Source organism: Moschus berezovskii, chromosome 8, assembly GCF_049115385.1.
Source record: "Moschus berezovskii isolate FMDL1 chromosome 8, NW_MosBer_1.0, whole genome shotgun sequence".
In the NCBI taxonomy this organism is placed as follows: domain Eukaryota; kingdom Metazoa; phylum Chordata; class Mammalia; order Artiodactyla; family Moschidae; genus Moschus; species Moschus berezovskii.
In genome coordinates, this window is record NC_142467.1 from 20,719,292 (window position 1) to 20,739,153 (window position 19,862).

The 19,862-nt window shown below is 41.4% G+C and overlaps 1 protein-coding gene across 1 annotated transcript; it reads left to right on the forward strand.

Moving 5' to 3' along the window:
- The first annotated feature begins 420 nt into the window (after positions 1-420).
- On the forward strand, positions 421-19,150 carry MBLAC2 (metallo-beta-lactamase domain containing 2). The gene is made up of 2 exons (XM_055430629.2): positions 421-1,016; positions 15,715-19,150. Exons 1-2 carry the CDS (start codon positions 563-565, stop codon positions 16,098-16,100), a joined length of 840 nt encoding a protein of 279 aa, XP_055286604.1. The 5' UTR covers positions 421-562; the 3' UTR covers positions 16,101-19,150.
- The last annotated feature ends 712 nt before the right edge of the window (positions 19,151-19,862 follow it).

Below are 19,862 nucleotides of genomic sequence, written 5' to 3' on the forward strand. Positions count from 1 at the left end.
CGTAGTCGCCCAGCCCCGCCCTCCCGCAAGCCTTGGCCCGACTCTTTCCGCGCCGGCTGGAAATGCGCGGCGCGGCGCGCGGCGGGTGGGCGGCTTGGCTTCCTCGCACTGGGACCCCCCCAGCCTGGCTCTAAGGACTCCGCGGTCCGACCCCCCTGAGTTAGGAAGCGTGTCACTTTCTGCATCTCCCGACTACTGCATTGGCGCGTGCGATAACGTTCCTGGTGCTGCGGCCAGTCACGGCTGCGCTTGTTCCGGCGCCCCGGCGCGGGGACAGCGGCTTCTGCTCTCCGCGGACCCGGCGTGAGGGTGCGGGCGGACGCGCGGGGCAGCGCCTCTCCCCGAGTCCTTCCTCCTCGCCGGGTTCTCCACAGACACACCCCCACCGCAGCCGCATCCCCCGCCCGCCCGCTGCAGGCTCTGCGCCTCGTCCCCGGCTGCGGGCAGACGGCGCTGCACCGCCGCCGCGCCCGAGTCCGGGCCGCGCGCGGGAAGGCACGCAGCCACACGCGCGCGCGCGCCCACACCCCCGCTCGGCTTGGGCCGCCAGACCCCGCGCAGCATGTCGGCGCTCGAGTGGTACGCCCACAAGTCCCTGGGCGACGGCATCTTCTGGATTCAGGAACGCTTCTACGAGTCGGGCAACCGCGCCAACATCTGGCTGGTGCGCGGCTCCGAGCAGGACGTGGTGATCGACACTGGCCTGGGGCTGCGCAGCCTCCCCGAGTACCTGTACGCCTCCGGCCTCCTGCGGGACCGCGCGGCCAGAGACGACGCGGCGTGCCGGCCGCTGCTGGCCGTGGCTACCCACGTGCACTTCGACCACTCGGGCGGCCTCTACCAGTTCGACCGGGTGGCGGTGCACCACGCCGAGGCCGAGGCGCTGGCCCGCGGGGACAACTTCGAGACCGTGACCTGGCTGTCCGACAGCGAGGTGGTGCGGGCGCCGAGCCCCGGCTGGAGGGCCAGGCAGTTCCGAGTGCAGGCGGTGCAGCCCACCCTCGTCCTGCAGGACGGTAATGCGCACCCCAACCCCCTTCTCGGGCGCTTGCTGTCTCATTTAAGGGAAGGGGTCGGGGGAGAGACGGTGCCGAGGGATGCTTGATGCAGACCTGCTCGGCTGTGAGATTGCGGGGGTGGGGTGGGGGGTTCGTTTGTTTTGTCACATCGCGGAAACACTTGCTTCAGTTTCTCCCTTCCCCCGCCCCCCACCCCGAGGGGCCAAAAAGCCCACTCACTCCACCATCGAGTCGCTGGAAGGCCATCGCAACCGTTCCCACCCGAGACCAGCTCTGACGCCGGGTACCGACTGAAAGCCAGCCCCACCCCCTAGTCAGTTTCCTGTGGAAGGTCTACGGTGTGCAGTAACGCCACCAGACACTGGCCACTAGGATTCCCATTCTTTTCCCCGCAGACATGTCCATCGTTTGCAGGCACTTTTCTAGCGAAAAGACGTCTAAGGAATGACGCTTCATGGAGAGAGTGCGTGTCGTTGGCTCTGTGCTTTTTGAGAACTGCTGACTCCATCGGCTCAGTGCCCACCTGTAGGCTTAGAAAGCCATTGCAGAGCAGTGATTCTAATCTGCTCACGCATCTTTAGCTTCCAGATAGATTTCTGCTCCTGATGCTGCCTCACAAGAGAAAAAGCTTGATAGTGAACATACGAAGTAGAATGTGCCTGAGTCTTCACGTTACGTTATGACAGCTCTCTGTTCTGGCTGAAAACCAGGCCCGAGAAAGATGAATAAGGAGGCTGTTCCCATAATCGTGAAGTATGTGGACTAATGCATAGATAACCTTGGGCCTCTTTGGCTCTGCGAAAAACAGAATGGGATTCAGAAAGAAATTAATGGAATAAAATACTGTAGGGTTCCAACCCTTCCAACCCCACACAGGCACTTAAATGATTGAGCCCAGTGATTGAGCCAGTTGGTCACAGCAGTGATATTTGTGTATTAATTTCTTTGTTCTTTTTACAGTGCTACTGTTGATACCGTTTAATCCTCCCAACACGTTTGAAGTGAGGCTACTTAAATGGCTTCAATTAATTGGCTTGCCTAGGGGCCACAGAGCAAGATAGAGACAAAAGCTAGGATTCCAACCCAGGCACGATAGAATAAAGCATGTAGATCACACGTCAGTCCTACCCCCAAAATAATTTTTTATGATAATTCTGAATAGGATATGAAACCCCCTTTCCCTTCTATCTTGAAACTATTTTAATTGCCAGTTTAATTTATTGAACTGTTCTGAGGCAAAAAAAAAATCCAGTTGCTGCAATACAGTAAGGCTCACTGTATGACCAACCGGTATGACAAATAATGAAGTACTTTACGAAAATGAGTTTCTGTTACAGATGAGATCTTGATCACTTGAGGTATAAAAAATAGCAAGATTCTGTACCTTACACACCACTTAAAAAAGTCTGTTCATTAAAATTTTTAATCTGAAGATTAAAAAAAAGTGGTTTAGATGGGAGCCTTACATTTACCTGACACTTTGAGGTGAAAGAAAACTAAATTTAAATTTACATTAAATGTGCTTTTAATTACTATATTTCTTTGAAATTAATACTTTTATTTATTTTTTTAATTTTTATTTTTATTGGAGGCTAATTATTTTACAATATTATATTGGTTAGTTTTGCCATACATTGACATGAATCCGCCCCAGGTGTACATGAGTTCCCCCTCCCGAACCCCCCTCCCACCTCCCTCCTCCCCTTATCCTCCCTCTGGGTCATCCCCGCATACCAGCCCGGAGCATCCTGTAACATGCATCGACCCTGAACTGGCGATTCGTTTCACATATGATAATATACATGTTTCAAGGCCATTCTCCCAAACCATCCCACCCTCACCCTCTCCCAGAGAGTCCCAAAGACTGTATACTTTTAGAAGTAGGATTTCCATGCAATTTATGGGTATTCAGATTAAATTAACTCAGATCCCCCCCCCCAAAAAAAGAAAAGCTTTGCATCAGTATTTAAAGTATGTTTAAGTTGTTTAAAAGAATAAATGACTTTTGATTTATTTACTTTGGCTCCTGTGTCAGGAAATCAATGATGAAAGAATGATAAGAAATATTGTTTTATAGATGAAGAGTTCACACAGGCTTGAATATTATGCCTGAAATCACATAGCCTGTTAGGGAAAGAGCCTGGACTAGCAATCAGATTTCTTAAATCCCAGTCATTGCTAGAATTATAGACTTTTGGAGTTGCAGGGGACATGCAACCTACCTATGTGGTTCTTTAAGCCTTTAAAAGTGTGAAAAGAAAGCTTAATATTTACTAAACACTTGGAAGGTGATACTACTGTGTTAAAAGTTGTTTTTCATTAGGAGCTGGATGTCTCACCCTCTCAAGTAGAATCCAATATCCTCTTCTCTCAGGAATATTAATTTCCTGTCTTTTCTGAATGGTGTGGCCTGCTAACTTAATATTATCATAATCCAGATGCCTGGAAGGAGATATAAAATATTTATATAAAAAATCATATACAAAATAAACACCTCATATACAGTTACACACACATGTGAAGAGCACATACCGAACAGCATAGTCTTCATGGTTTCAGTTAGAAAACAAGGAGGCTGGATTGATTAGCTTCCTGCGTTTCATTTAGTGTATTAGTGATCACCTGTCATGGAGAAGCATGGGTCTGTGACTGTGGCACTAACCCAAAAGCTGACTTGTGTATGAGGGATGAGGAGAACAAGGTGAGGTCATCATCCACTGCACCATTTTTGATGAAAAAAGCTACTCACCCCGCTAATAGTGAAACCATATCTTCCTATAAGAAGATAGCAATAAACCCTAGATAGCTGCAGCACGTTCTTCCTGAATGGGCACACGTCATTCTGTCTGTTTTTCACAACAGGCAGGCATTTTGGCTCCTGTTATACATGTTTAAATGATTTTCCCAGAGTCATCAAGATAGTACAACAGTTGTTTTAGGTAAACTTAGATCATTTGGGGAGATTAAAAACAAAAAAGATTCCAGAGAGGCAGCAGGTTGAAAACAAACACATTTAATTTGACTCCCCCTCAAAATCTCACTAAGATTGCAGCAAACGGACCATGGTTTGTCTGTTTTATGTATAACTCCACATTGACCGAGGTTCTGTTTTGCATTGTTGTTGTTGTTTAGTTGCAAAGTCGTGTCCAACTCTTTGCGACTCCATGGACTGTAGCCTGCCAGGGTCCTCTGTCCGTGGGATTTCCCAGGCAGGAATACTGGAGCAGGTTGCCATTTCCTTCTCCAGGGGATCTTGCCAATCCTGTAGTGACTGAGTTAGCAGTTTTATCCTATGCCAGCAATAGAAAATTGAGAGCCAGTCCACTTTGTTCTGAAGGAGATTAATAGGCTCAAGAATTAGCACCTTAGCAGGGGCAAAAGGAGAAAACTAAAATAAGTGGAATTGATGGAAAGCCACTTAAGAAGCTGTTAGAACTCTGGAATTCTTCTCCCTAAGTGAATGCTCCTCTCCCCAGAGTTAGTTGGTTCTCTGGGGAGAATGAAGCAAAAGGGTTTCCTGATTGAGGGATGCCGAGTACTAATGAGCTCAAGGCTTCAGATGGAAAATAGGGATAAGTGTATATGAATGTATATAAAAATACAGGAAAATAATAGATAATATATATGTTCTTTACTAGTTTCCCAGAAGAATGAGAGCCAGGCCTTTAGCCCCCATACCTCCAGGTAGGAAATTGGAAGAATCTTGTCTGGAAATCTGCCCAGCCCTGGGGTAAAGATTAAGGTGCTGATTCCGAGGTAATTCTTGGCTTAAACTTTCTACAATGAACTCTGCATCACCAGGTGCCATGCATGTGCTTCAAATAGCATTTTCACTGTCCTCCAACTCTTAAACAGGCATTCAAGCATTATGAAAAAAAGTCTCACACGAAGTAAAATACTAAAAGAACATAAAGCGACTTGAGAAGACAATCATTAATATCGTCAGGGGGTAACAGAAACTACTGCATTCAAGATACCTGAGAGACAATAGGATGCCATAAAAATAAGCAACAGGCAGAACCATATTCACACTCCTAAAAGAACCCTTGGAATTTAAAATGCCAGAAATTATTTAGTCCAAGGTATGGAAGATGAAGTTGAAAACTTAGAAAAGGAGCAGATAGGCAAAATGAAAAACTAGGAGAAAACTAGTAAAGAACCAGTGTGAAAAATCTGACATTAGAATAATAAGAGCACAGATAGAGCAAATAGAGAAAGTAGAGAAAAAGAATAGTAGAGAAAATATCCCATGATTAAGTGATGTATTTTTCCAGACTGAAAGAGCCCATAGGTGAAAACATATCAACCCATGGCACATTATTATAAAATTTCAGAATGCTGGGATCAAAGAAGATGCTGCTGCTGCTAAGTCACTTCAGTCATGTCCGACTCTGTGTGACCCCATAGACGGAAGCCCACCAGGCTCCTCCATCCCTGGGATTCTCCAGGCAAGAACATTGGAGGGGGTTGCCATTTCCTTCTCCAATCCATCCATGGGATTTTCTAGGCAAGAGTACTGGAGTGGCTTGCCATTGCCTTCTCCGAAAGAAGAGTCTACAGACTTCCAAATTTAAACAAAAAAGGTCATCTATGGTGGCTCAGAGGTTAAAGCATCTGCCTCCAATGCGGGAGACCCGGGTTCGATCACTGGGTCGGGAAGATCCCCCCTGGAGAAGCAAACGGTAACCCACTCCAGTATTCTTGCCTGGAGAATCTCATGGACGGAGAAGCCTGGTAGGCTACAGTCCACGGGGTCGCATAGAGTCGGACACGACTGAGCGACGGAACGGAAGGGATACCAGTCATAATGGCTTTAGAGCTAGAAAAGAAGAGCTGTGACTTATTTGAATAAAACCAATTTCCAACTTAGAATTCTGACATCCATTCCAATATCAGTCAAGCTTTCAAAAAATTATTTCCCACATGCTGTTACTTAGAAAGCTACATCTTATAGTCCCTGGTGGCTCAGAGAGTAAAGAGTCTGCCTGCAATGCAGGAGACCCGAGTTCAGTCCCTGATTTGGGAAGATTCCCTGGAGAAGGAAATAGCAACCCACTCCAGTATTATTGCCTGGAAAATCCCATGGACGCAGGAGCCTGGGGGGACTACAGTCCATAGGGTTGCAAAGAGTCAGACATGACTGAGAAACTTCACTTTTTAAGATATATCTTTATCCTTCTTACTCCCTTCAAAATAAGGGAATAAACCAACAGGAAAACATGGAATATAGGAAATAGAAGATCGAATTCAAGACAAAGTTGAAACCTCAGGATGATGGCAAAGGATGACACTGACAATGATAGAACCCCAGGCATAGAGGATTCCACATCTAAGCAGTTGAATCATCATTCTTTTGAGGGGTGGGAGGATGAGAAATGTATACATGTGTGGTGATGGTGGTAGACAGGAGTAAAAAGAGCTACTAAAAATCTTTATGTTTCATAGTGGAAGTCAGTGGATAACATCTAAAACTGAAAACCAAGAAATGATAATACATGAATTAAATCAGTAGAGTATGAGATATGAACATTATTTACAGATGATTATACCTAGTTCAGTTTAGTTCAGTTCAGTTCAGTTGCTCAGTTGTGTCCGACTCTCTGCGACCCCATGAATCACAGCACACCGGGCCTCCCTGTCCATCATCAACTCCCGGAGTTCACTCAAACTCATGTCCATCGAGTCGGTGATGCCATTCAGCCATCTCATTCTCTGTCATCCCCGTCTCCTCCCGCCCCCAATCCCTCCCAGCATCAGAGTCTTTTCCAGTGAGTCAACTCTTTGCATGAGGTGGCCAAAGTATTGGAGTTTCAGCTTTAGCATCAGTCCTTCCAATGAACACCCAGGATTGATCTCCTTTAGACCTAGTAGTCATCTGTAACGGAGAAGGCAATGGCAAGCCACTCCAGTACTATTGCCTAGAAAATCCCATGGATGGAAGAGCCTGGTTGGCTGTAGTCCGTGGGGTCGCTGAGGGTGGGACACGACTGAGCGACTTCACTTTCACTTTTCACTTTCACACATTGGAGAAGGAAATGGCAACCCACTCCGGTGTTCTTGCCTGGAGAATCCCAGGGACGGGGGAGCCTGGTGGGCTTCCGTCTATGGGGTCGCACAGAGTCGGACACGACTGAAGTGACTTAGCAGCAGCAGCAGCAGCAGTCATCTGTAAATAATACTTTGGCTCCAATACTTTGACCACCTGATGCGAAGAGCCAACACATGGGAAAAGACCCTGATGCTGGGAAAGAATGAAGGCAGGAGGAGAAGCGGACGACAGAGGACGAGATGGTTGGATGCATCACTGACTCAATGGACATGAATTTGAGCAAACTCTGGGAGAAAGTGAAGGACAGGGAAGCCTGCGTGCTGCAGTCCATGGGGTCGCAAAGAGTTGGATATGACTGAGAGATTGAACAACAAACAGCAACATATCTAGTAGAGGCAACTACCAGAAGAAGTTGCTAAAATTGTTAACAGTGGTTGTCTATTGGGAGCAGGATTAGAGATAGAGCCAGAATGGGGCAAAGAATGTTTTCTTGCATTTTAAGCCCTCCTGAAATGTTTTATTTGAAATATGTAATTTACTTCTTTATTTAAAAGTGAAATAAAAATTAAAAATGGGGAATGCCAAGATGGGAAAGGATGTTTGAGAAGCTAAGAAAAGTCTAGTGTGGTTGGAATGTGGTGACAACTGGGTTAGGGTGAAGGCTTGGAAGGTTAGTATGTGATATATATATATATTTTTTTTTACATAAATTTATGTATGATATTTATACATTTCATAGACAATTTTGGTTCTTGTAAGAGAGATCTTGATGAAATTATATGTGTTAGCATTATAAGCATAGGGGAGGTATTTATAAAGTCATATGGTAATGGCAGACCTAATATTAATAATATTCCATCACTGTGGCCTTATCAATTGTTTACAGTTGGTGTCCATTTTGATAGGTGGGAGCTTACGTCTTATCTACTGCTAAGTATTTTGAATACCACTTGGCCTTGAATATCAAAAACCCATAAGACCCTATCCCTCCATTGGTAATTCTCTACAGCTTCATTTTTAGCATCAAACTTCCCTCATTCTTCTTCTTGCTGTACACTTATAAACAGTCTGTCTGCAACAGTTCTATTATTAAGTTAAGTTAGCTATAATATCCTTTACCTTACTTATCAATCATACAGGAAATGGCAGTGGTTTTTGATCCCCAGTTCAGTTCAGTTCAGTTCAGTCACTCAGTCGTGTCTGACTCTTTGTGACCCCATGAATCACAGAAGCACCTTAAATCTGAAACAATTATCCTGAGAAGGACTTTGACCCCTTATGACTGGAATGTGGGGAAATTTGAGAGTACCTAATTCCATTACTGTACTAATAATTACTGGGATTCGAGACAAAACCAGAGCAACCTCTGATCCCACCCAGGCCCCACTGACCTGTGTGTGCATTATAGTTTTCTTTTTCTGAAAACTTTCTACAAAACATAATCACATGCAATCTTTTGTGTCTTCTTTCACTTGGCATGCTGTTTTTGGAGATTCATCCATGTTGTTTTATCTATTAATAATTCCTTTCTGTTGCTGAGAAACTACTCACTTATCAATATAACACATTTTAGATATTCACCTGTTGAGGGAAATTTGAACTTTCTAGTTTGGAATTGTTATGAATAATGCAGCATGAAAGTTTACATGTAGGTTTTTATGTTGATGCATGCTTTTATTTCCTAGGTAGATAGCTAGAAATGAATTTCTGGGTTGTGTGGTGAATGTGGCATACAGCACACACACACATGGTAAATGTATGTTAAATGTTTAAGAAGGTGCCAAACTGTTTTCCGAAGTGCTATGCCATTTTACATTCCCAAGTGCAGTGTATAAGTTGCAGTTTCTCCACATCTCTGTCAGCACTTGATTTTGTCAGTCCTTTTGATTTTAGGCATTCTAGTGAGTATGTAGTGGTATTTCATTGAGGTTTTAATTTGCATTTCCCTAATGACGATGTCAGACACGACTGAGTGACTGAACTGAACTGAACTGAATGACGATGGACAGGGAGGCCTGACATGCTGTGATCCATGGGGTCGCAAAGAGTCGGACACGACTGAACGACTGAACTGAACTGAATGACTGATTATGTTGAGCATCTTTTCAGGCACTTATTTGCTATTCAGATATCTTCTTTGTCGAAAGATCTTATCAAAATCTTTTCTCTTATTTAAAAATTGAAATTTTCTTTTCTCCTAATTGAGCTGTAAGAGTTCTTTATATATTCTTAATTCAAGTCCTTTATCAGATATACATTTTGCAAGTGTTTCACTTCACTTCAGTCGCTTAGTTGTGTCCAACTCTTTGTGACCCCATGAATCACAGCATGCCAGGCCTCCCTGTCCATCACCAACTCCCGGAGTTCACTCAAACTCATGTCCATCGAGTCAGTGATGCCATCTAGCCATCTCATTCTCTGTCGTCCCCTTCTCCTCCTGCCCCCAATCCCTCCCAGCATCAGAGTCTTTTCCAGTGAGTCAACTCATCGCATGAGGTGGCCAAAGTATTAGAGTTTCAGCTTTAGCATCAGTCCTTCCAATGAACACCCAGGACTGATATCCTTTAGAATGGACTGGTTGGATCTCCTTGCAGTCCAAGGGACTCTCAAGAGTCTTCTCCAGCACCACAGTTCAAAAGCATCAGTTCTTCGGTGCTCAGCTTTCTTCACAGTCCAACTCTCACATCCATACATGACCCCTGGAAAAACCATAGCCTTGACTAGACAGACCTTGGTTGGCAAAGTAATGTCTCTGCTTTTTAATACACTATCTAGGTTGGTCATAACTCCCAGTGTATGTCCTGTCTTTTCATTTTTTTAATAGCATCCTCTTTTTTTTAAGTAAGCAAATTTTTTGTCTTTGTGTTTTTGGTTGCACTAGGCCCTCATTGAAGAAGGCAATGGCAAGCCACTCCAGTACTCTTGCCTAGAAAATCCCATGGATGGAGGAGCCTGGTTGGCTGTAGTCCGTGGGGTCGCTAAGAGTCGGACACGACTGAGCGACTTCACTTTCACTTTTCACTTTCACACATTGGAGAAGGAAATGGCAACCCACTCCAGTGTTCTTGCCTGGAGAATCCCAGGGAAGTGGGAGCCTGGTGGGCTTCCGTCTATGGGGTCACACAGAGTTGGACACGACTGAAGTGACTTAGCAGCAGCAGCAGCAGGCCCTCATTGCTGTGCGTGAGCTTTCTGCGATGAGGAGGCCACTCTCTGTTGTGGAGCCCAAGCCTGTGTAGATAAGCAGGCTTCAGTTGTTGCGGTCTGTGGCTCTAGGCCCCATGGACTTCCACAGTTTTGGCACACAGGCTCAGTAGTTGCGGCTAGCCGGCCCTGAAGTAGTTTTTGTGCACGGGCTTAGTTGCTCTGCAAACTGTGACATCTTCCCAGACCAGGAGTTGAATTACTCAGATGGTCGACAATCCGCCTGCAATACAGGAGTCCCAGGTTCAGTCCCTGAGTTGAGAAGATCCCCTGTAGAAGGGAAAGGCTACCTACTCCAGTATCCTTGCCTGGAGAATCCCATGGACAGAGGAGGCTGGCAGGCTACAGTCCATGGGATCACAAAGAGCTGGACAAGACTGAGCTACTAACACTTCTCTTCCCTTCCTTGGCAGGCAGATTCTTATCCATTGCACAACCAGGGAAGTCCTTAACGGTATCTTTTTAAGCAAGAAAGTTTTTAACTTGGATTAAGTCCAATTACTTATTTTTCCTTATGTTTTATGCTTTTTGTGTTATTCTAAGAGCTCAATGACAAGCCCAAAATCACAAAGATTTTCTTCTTTTTTTTTTGGAAGCTCTCACATTTCGGATTATGATGCATTTTGAGTTAATTTTTGTTACTGTTGTGAAAGGTTCAATTCAGTTCAGTTGCTCAGTCATGTCTGACTCTGTGACACCGTGGACTGCAGCACACCAGGCTTCCCTGTCCATCACCAACTCCAAGAACTTACTGAAACTCATGTCCATCGAGTTGGTGATGCCATCCAACCATCTCATTCTCTGTCATCCCCTTCTCCCGCCTTCAATCTTTCCTAGCATCAGGGTCTTTTCCAGTGAGTTAGTTCTTTACATCAGGTGGCCAAAGTATTGGAGTTTCAGCTTCAGCATCAGTCCTTCCAATGAATATTCAGAACTGATTTTCTTTAGGATTGACTGGTTGGATCTCCTTGCCGTCCAAGGGACTCTCAAGAGACTTCTCCAACACCACAAGATGATCAAGACCATCCCCAAGAAAAATAAATGCATAAAGGCAAAATGGTTGTCTGAGAAGGCCTTACAAATAGCTGAGAAAAGAAGAGAAGTGAAAGGCAAAGGCGAAAAGGAAAGATATACCCATTTGAATGCAGAGTTCCAAAGAATAGCAAGGAGAGATAAGAAAGCCTTCCTCAGTGATCAATGCACACAACAGAGGAAAATAATAGAATAGGAAAGACTAGTGATCTCATCAAGAAAATTAGAGATACCAAGGGAACATTTCATGCAAAGATTGTGAAAGGTTATGAGGTGCTTTATTGTTTATTTGCATATAGATTTCCAAAGTATTCCAGGCCAATTAGCTGAAGAGACTGTCTTTTACCCAGTGATTATCTTTGTTGATACCTTGTCAAAACTCCACTGACCATATGTGTGAATGTTTTCTTCTGGACTCTAGTCTCTCTCATCGATTATGTCTGTTGTATAGGCAGCACAACACTCTTCTGATTAAACTTCATTCTAATTCTTGATATTAGATTAAGTCTTTCAGCTTTGGCTATTCCAGGTCATTTGCATTTCATATAAATTTTAGAGCCAGATTTTGTTTGTATGAAAAAGCATGTCAAGGTTTTGATTGAGATTCTTGAATCTACAGATCTACACTAACCATTACAGTGGTCACTAGCCACATGGAGCTCAGTTCAATTCGGTCGCTCAGTCAGTTCTGAGACTCTGCGACCCCACAACTGCAGCACGCCAGGCCTCCCTGTCCATCACCAACTCCCGGAGCTCACTTAAACTCATGTTCATTGAGTCAGTGATGCCATCCAACCATCTTATCCTCTGTCATCCCCTTCTCCTCCCTTCAGTCTTTCTCAGCATCAGGATCTTTTCCAATTAGTCCATTCTTGGCAGCTTCAATATCAGCCCTTCCAATGAATATTCATGACTAATTTCCTTCAGGATTGACTGGTTTGATCTCCTTGCAGTCCAAGGAACTCTCAAGAATCTTCTCCAACACCACGTTCAAAAGCATCAATTCTTTGGCGCTCAGCTTTCTTTACAGTCCAACTCTTACATCCATGCATGACTACTGGAAAAACCATAGCTTTGACTAGACACATCTTTGTTGGCAAAGTAATGTCTCTGCTTTTTAATGTGCTGTCTAGGTTGGTCATAGCTTTTCTTCCAAGGAGCAAGCACCTTTTAATTTCATGGCTGCAGTCACCATCTGCAGTGATTTTGGAGCCCCAAAAAATAAAAGTCTCTCACCATTTCTATTGTTTACCCATCTATTTGCCATGAAATGATGCGACCAGATGCCATGATCTTAGTTTTCTGAATGTTGAGTTTTAAGCCAACTTTTTCACTCTCCTCTTTCAGTTTCATCAAGAGGCTCTTTAGTTCTTCTTCGCTTTCTGCCAAAAGGGTGGTGTCATCTGCATATCTGAGGTTATTGATATTTCTCCCTGAAATCTTGATTCCAGGTTGTACTTCATCCAACCTGGAATTCTGCATGATGTGTTCTGCATATAAGTTAAATAAGCAGGGTGACAATATACAGCCTTGATGTACTCCTTTCCCAACTTGGAACCAGTCTGTTGTTCCATGTCCGGTTCTAACTGTTGCTTCTTGACCTGCATACAACTTTCCCAGGAGGCAGGTAAGGTGGTCCGGTATACCCATCTCTTGAAGAATTTTCCACAGTTTGTTGTGATCCACACAGTCAAAGGCTTTGGTGTATTCAATAAACAGAAGTAGATGTTTTTCTGGAACTCTCTTGCTTTTTCAGTGATCAAGCGGATGTTGGCAATTTTATCTCTGGTTCCTCTACCTCTTCTAAATCCAGCTTGAACATCTGGAATTTCTTAATTCACGTACTGTTGAAGCCTGACTTAGAGAATTTTGAGCATAATTTTGCTAGTATGTGAGACGAGTGCAATTGTGCGGTAGTTTGAGCATTCTTTGGCATTGCCTTTCTTTGGGATTGGAATGAAAACTGATATTTTCCAGTCCTATGGCTGGATGGCATCACCGACTCTGTGGACATGAGTTTGAGTGTACTCCGGGAGTTGGTGATGGACAGGGAGGCCTGGCGTGCTGTGATTCATGGGGTCGCGGAGAGTCGGACACGACTGAGCGACTGATCTGATCTGATCTGATGCCCACTGCTGAGTTTTCCAAATTTACTGGCATTTTGAGTGCAGCAGTTTCACAGCATCATCTTTTAGGATTTGAAGTAGCTCAGCTAGAATTCCATCACCTCCACTAGCTTTGTTCGTAGTGATGCTTCCTCTGGCCCACGTGACTTTGCATTCCAGGATGTCTGGCTCCAAGTGAGTGATCACACCATCGTGGTTATCTGGTTCATTAAGATTTTCTTTGTATAGTTCTTCTCTGAATGTAGCTATCTAATGCAAATTTAAATTAGCTAAGATTGATTAAAATGAAAAATTTAGTTTCTTAGTTCAGTTCAATTCAGTTCAGTCGCTCAGTCGTGTCCGACTCTCCGAGACCCCATGAATCACAGCACACCAGGCCTCCCTGTCCATCACCAACTCCCAGACTTTATTTCTCGTGCCACTAGCCACATATAGCTAGTGGCTACCATATTGCCTAGTGTTGATACAGAACATTTGTATTATATCAGAAAGTACATATTAGACAGTGCAGCTGTAGGAAAAACTGAACTTAATTACCATCTTAACAGTTTCAAGTCTTCCAATCAATGGATATGGCATATTTCTCCATTTGCTCACATTCTCTTTAATTTCTCTTTAAAGTGTTACTGTAGTTTTCAGTGTGCAGATAAAACAAAACATCTCTTTCATGTACAATGGAAAGGAATGTGGACTTTGCTCTTTTGGCATGAATTATTTTATATATGTCAGCTAGATCAAGTTGGCTGATGCTGTTGTTCAAGTCTTCTGTATCCGTACTGATTTTCTATCTGCTTCTATTATGAATTATTCAAACTATTCAAATATCTAAGCACAATTGTTCAAATGTTTATTCTTATTTTAATTCTCAGTTTTTATTTTGTGAGTTTTTAAGGTACATATACATTTAGACTTTTTTTCATTAGGTATTGACCTAACTTTGTCCTCATAAAATGTACCTCTTTTCTCTAGTAATATTCTTTATATAAAAATCCATTTTGTCTGACAATATAACCACTCTAGTTCGTGTCATTCATATTTATAAGGTATGACTTATAATCCTATTTTTGGCTTTGATTTTATAGTTCCTCTCTTGTAGACTGAGTCCATATCTTTTTTAAATCTAGTCTGACAATCTTTGCCTTTGATTAGAGTGTTTATCCCTTTCATATTTAATATAATTACTGACACAGTTGTGTTTAGGTCTGCCATTTTGTCATTTGTTTTGTATGTCTCAGTTCTTGTTTATGCCTTTATTTTTCTTCTGTTGTCTTTTATATTTAATGATTCCTGATTATTATGCCATTTTAATTTCACTATTAATTTTAGCTATATTTCTTTTATTTTTTCTGTATATGTATATGTTTGCACTAGAGATAGCAATATGAATCTTTTAATTTATTATGATTTACGAAAGTTTGTACTGATTTAAATCCAGTGAAAGAGCAATTTTGTATTCATATAGCTCAGTTTCATCCCCACTGTCAAATAACTGGGAGGAGTTTGAGATTTTACCCTGTTTGTAGGTTATGGTGATGGACAGGGAGGCCTGGCATGCTGTGATTCATGGGGTCGCGGAGAGTCGGACATGACTGAGCGACTGAACTGAACTGAACTGAAGTTAGGCTGCAGCGATTTAGTGGATTCTGGTGGAAGACTTGAAGTTCCTGGGTCCGAGACTAAGAACAGTTTCTTACAGCAATAGCAGTAGCCAGAGCATCATCATTTGTACTGACTCCTCAGACCTTAATTTCCACAGAGTGATAAAACAAAGGGCAAAAATGCCATACCCTTCCCTAGAGCATCATTATTGAATTGTGTCACCAGGATATTAGTATAATGGATATTCTGAAAATGAATTTTTTGGTCAAAGAAATTTGTGAAACTATGCAGCCATATCTCCTCACTTGTGTGTATCCACAATGTACGTTAGCATATTAAATGTACGTTAGCATATCTTGCAGAAAAGAAAGCTGCTTAATTTCCATTAACAAGGAAGAGTTTTCCAAATTATTTGACCACTGAATCTTTTCTTTTATGTATTATAACAACCAGCAGAAATTGTGTTGCACTGTTTACTTTGACAAACACTGGTCTAATAAACAACCGAAATGAAATGCAGGCAACTTATTTTAAATCATCTTTTATTACTAGGCTGCTTTTACAATAAAAGTAAGATAAATATCATCTTCCCAGCATCTTTGAAACTGTTGTGTTCCGCTGTTCTTTAAGTGATTGAAGTCAAATATGTAGCACGTTTATCTGTAAATTCTGTTTTCATTTTCAGGGGATGTGATCAACCTTGGTGACAGACAGCTCACTGTTATGCACATGCCTGGTCATTCTAGGGGCAGCATTTGCCTGCATGACAAAGACCGAAAGATTCTCTTCAGTGGAGACGTCGTGTACGATGGATCACTGATTGATTGGCTCCCATACAGCAGGATAAGTGACTATGTTGGAACCTGTGAACGTCTGATCGAATTAGTGGACAGAGGTTTGGTAGAGAAAGTACTTCCTGGGCACTTCAATACCTTTGGTGCTGAAAGGCTTTTTCGATTGGCTTCTAACTATATTTCAAAAGCTGGGATATGCCATAAAGTCTCTACTTTTGCCATGCGATCTCTTGCAAGTTTAGCCCTACGTGTAACAAATTCTAGGACCTCACCCTAGAATCTACTTTGATTAATTCTATAAATTATTCCAGTTCATTTTGTGTTGTTTAAACAGTGAGCATTTAAGAAGTGCTTTTATAGTACTGTTATATATTAGAGAAAAAAAAAAAGATTGAGAATGAATAAGCCAAAAAAGGAACTTCTTAGTTTTTCTTTTTTCCAAATAAGAAACCACTTAAATGAGCTCATAATTTGCCAAAGTTATGATTTGCCTATGTTCTGTATCATTTTCCCTAGAAATGACATAGAGGTATATGGGGAAACAAGGAGGCATTTTGCAGAAATAGAATTATCAGTGTCTCATTTCTCTTATTTCCTAGATGATCCAGAAAAAAAGAGCATAAGAGAGTTTTACATTGAAATTCCAGACTTGATATTTTTAGTATATTATTTCAAAGTAAAGTTTCTTGGGTTTAAGATAAAAACTCAAAACATAACAAATAAGCTAACATTTAGAATGACAGCTAAAACAATCCATTGTTATGGTACAGAATTTTATGCTTCATTTTATTTGTTCTTAATGTAATTATAGTGTACATTATGTGTTGTGTAATTTAACTTACAAAAAGTACAATGAATTTTATTTTATGGAAAAGCTTTAAATATTAATTGCAGAGTGCTTCAGTAAAAAAGCTACAATATATTGTTGTTTGTTATTATGTAAGTGTAATATTTTCAATTGTAGAAACCAAATTCAAATGTCTGTAATCTAACTACAAATTGTCAGATTTTTCAAAAGGACACTGTCAGGCAAACTTGAAAATATACACATTAAGAATAATTTTTAAATTATATCCTATTTTAATAGTAACAGCTCGTATAAACAAAATTTTCCTTGTTAAATAGCAACGTCAGTGTATGTATCTTATTTTATAGTACCAGACAACATCCTAAAATAAACCATTCTTTTTCTTAACAAAGCATACATATGTACCACAGAAGGCTTTTCAGATTAATTGCAAATGTGTGTTAGATACTGACTTAGAATGAATTGCCTTTTTTATCCTGATTCACAACACCTATTCCTGTTCAGTATTCTTTGTCTTGAATGAAAAGAAATTTCCATTTATAAAATTATAGGAAAGATTATCCCACTATTTAGTAAGATGTTTTGGTTTGGTGCTTTTAGTAATTTATTAAAAAGCTTTTTGGAATATTTCATAAAGGTTTTTTAAAACATTTTTTTCACTGCCTTTTTATTATTGGCATACCCAAACCAAACTCAGATAGCTTTGGAAATCAGAAATTTTAGTATTAGGAAGGTCCAGCAATTTTGATTTCTGAAAAATTATGAAACTTTTCCTACCCTACACCCCACTCAGGTTCTTAGTCTTTTTTTCATTCAGCACACACATACACACCCCACATACATGCACACAGTCACATACATACATGCATTCATTGTGCTAAACACTGTGGAATCTTACAAAGTCAGAGACTGTATCCTAGCTGGAAGTAGCAGACAAAACGTAAATAGAAGTATATGCAGGTTGAAGTTTATACAAATTACACATGAGTGTCAAGGATATAAATGGAGGAGTGTGAAATTTGGTTAGGGAAAGTTTCCTGGAGAAGGAGATTTTGAGTCAGGTTTGGAAAGATGATTTATTAGGTGATGAGGATAGAAAATAAGAATAGGGTTGTTTCTGCATCTTCGGTGCTAAGAATAGGGATGGAAGCGTTGCTGTCTAGAGTAGGCTATTCCCTTGTGACAGTTTAGTTTTCAGGAGTCTTAGATCTTCTAAGCACCAAGCATTTAGCATGAAAAAGTGATTATGTATATAAGAATCATCCTTAAGACAGACAAGCTATATGGCCACATATCACCGAATGATCCCTTACTTAAAATCAGTAAGGAGGCCATGGTTGTTGAAATGAAGAATATCATGGGAATTTCTCTGTAATAGTCATTCAAGGCAGTAGGTCTGTTTTAATAGTGCAACATCAAGACTACAGATTTGGTTCAGGGCAACTACAAACTATCACTTAATGAGCCTTAAATATAGCCATTATTTTTATATCAATAGCACAAAAGAAAACCAAAAGTCCTTAATCATTGACCATTTTATCATATTTTAGGACTTTTTTTTTTTAATCGGGGTATAGTAGGCACTAAGTTTTATTGGGAAATATTTAAACCTGATGAAGGCTTTCGTTGTTTCTTACAAGTGCAATTTTTCAAAATACACTGATTTTATTTTTAAATTTCCCATTTTTTTCCTAGATTTTTCAAATTGTACCAGAACATACGACTGTGATATTTTGCTTTTGCTTCAATGTGAGTAAATTAGGGAAAGGCGGTATCATTCATTTAGTGCCCATGCTATGCATTTTAAAATAGGCATTATTTAATTTAATCCTGGCCCCAGTGCCAAGAAGTAATTGACCAGCCCAACAACACAACTTGGGAACAAAGCTGGTAAGTGAACACAGGTCTCTCTGCCTCCCAAACCGTGCTCTGTCTCTTATTCCTGCACAATAACGTAAAATTGGCAAAGTGTATTTTTACTTTTCAAAATGCCACATGTGCCAAGAATAAATCAAGTCATGTTAAAGCTTATTAGCGTATTTTTAAAAAGCTTTAAAAATATGTATTTTCACCCTGACAGTGACCCTTGTTGTAATTTTTGGTTTAGAGAAATAATAGTATGTAAGTATAATTCAAAGTTGTCAAAATAAAAGACATTTAGAAATAATATTTATTATTTGTTTTGTTAATAACTTAATTTTTGGAAATTCAGTTTCCTTATTTGGTGTTTCCTTTTAACTGAGAAGTCTAGAGCAAACAAAACCTTGTGTGTTATCCTGATGTAGTTGAATAAATGATTATGTGTAGTTGTTCTTATATGGATAGTAACATGAATGTGACATGCACAAATTGTTCTCTTATAATTTTCAGATAACTGTAACTAAACATTTGTGTGATAACTATTAAAGTGAACATTTTATTTCAATCTATGGTTGGTGCTTTTTATAAATGTTAGCAAATTTCAATTTAATGTCATGCAAGGTTATTTTCTGTATGAAGCGCAATTTTGAAAAACTTGAAATAAAGAAGATGTCAAATCCCTGGGCAAGAATATTAGAACCTAAAAACTAAATGACACCTATTTAACCTTGTTGTTGCTCAGTCACCCGGTTGTGTCTGACTGTGACCCATGGACTGCATCACCCCAGGCCTCCCTGTCCTTCACTATCTGCAAAAGTTTGCCCAGGTTCATGTTTGTTGCATCCATGATTCCGTCCAGCCATCTTATCCTCTGATACCTTCTTCTCCTTTTACCATTAATCTTTCCCAGCTGCCTTGTCATGATGAAGGGGCTTGTGTAACTCAATGAAGCTATGAGCCATGCCGTGAAGGGCCACCCGAGATGGATGGGTCATAGCAGAGAGTTCTGACAAAACATGACCCACTGGAGCAGGGAATGGCAAACCACTCCAGTTTACTTGCCATGAGAACCTCATGAACTGTATAAAAGGTGAAAAAGATATGACACCAAAAGATGAGTCCTCCAGGTCTGAAGGTGTTCAATATGCTACTGAAGAATAGCGAAGGAGAATTACCAATAGCCCCAGAATAAATGAAGCAGCTGGGTCAAAGCAGATAGAAGCCTTCAGTTCAGTTCAGTTCAGTCGCTCAGTCGTGTCCGACTCTCCACGACCCCATGAATCACAGCACGCCAGGCCTCCCTGTCCATCACCAACTCCCGGAGTTCACTCAAACTCATGTCCATCGAGGCAGTGATGCCATCCAGCCATC

Bases quoted from the DNA above. Each gene is read 5' to 3' on its own strand.
- MBLAC2 (XM_055430629.2), top strand. From the start codon at position 563: ATGTCGGCGCTCGAGTGGTACGCCCACAAGTCCCTGGGCGACGGCATC. The intron at 1,017-15,714 runs GTAATGCGCACC...TTTCATTTTCAG, and splicing joins CACCCTCGTCCTGCAGGACG to GGGATGTGATCAACCTTGGT.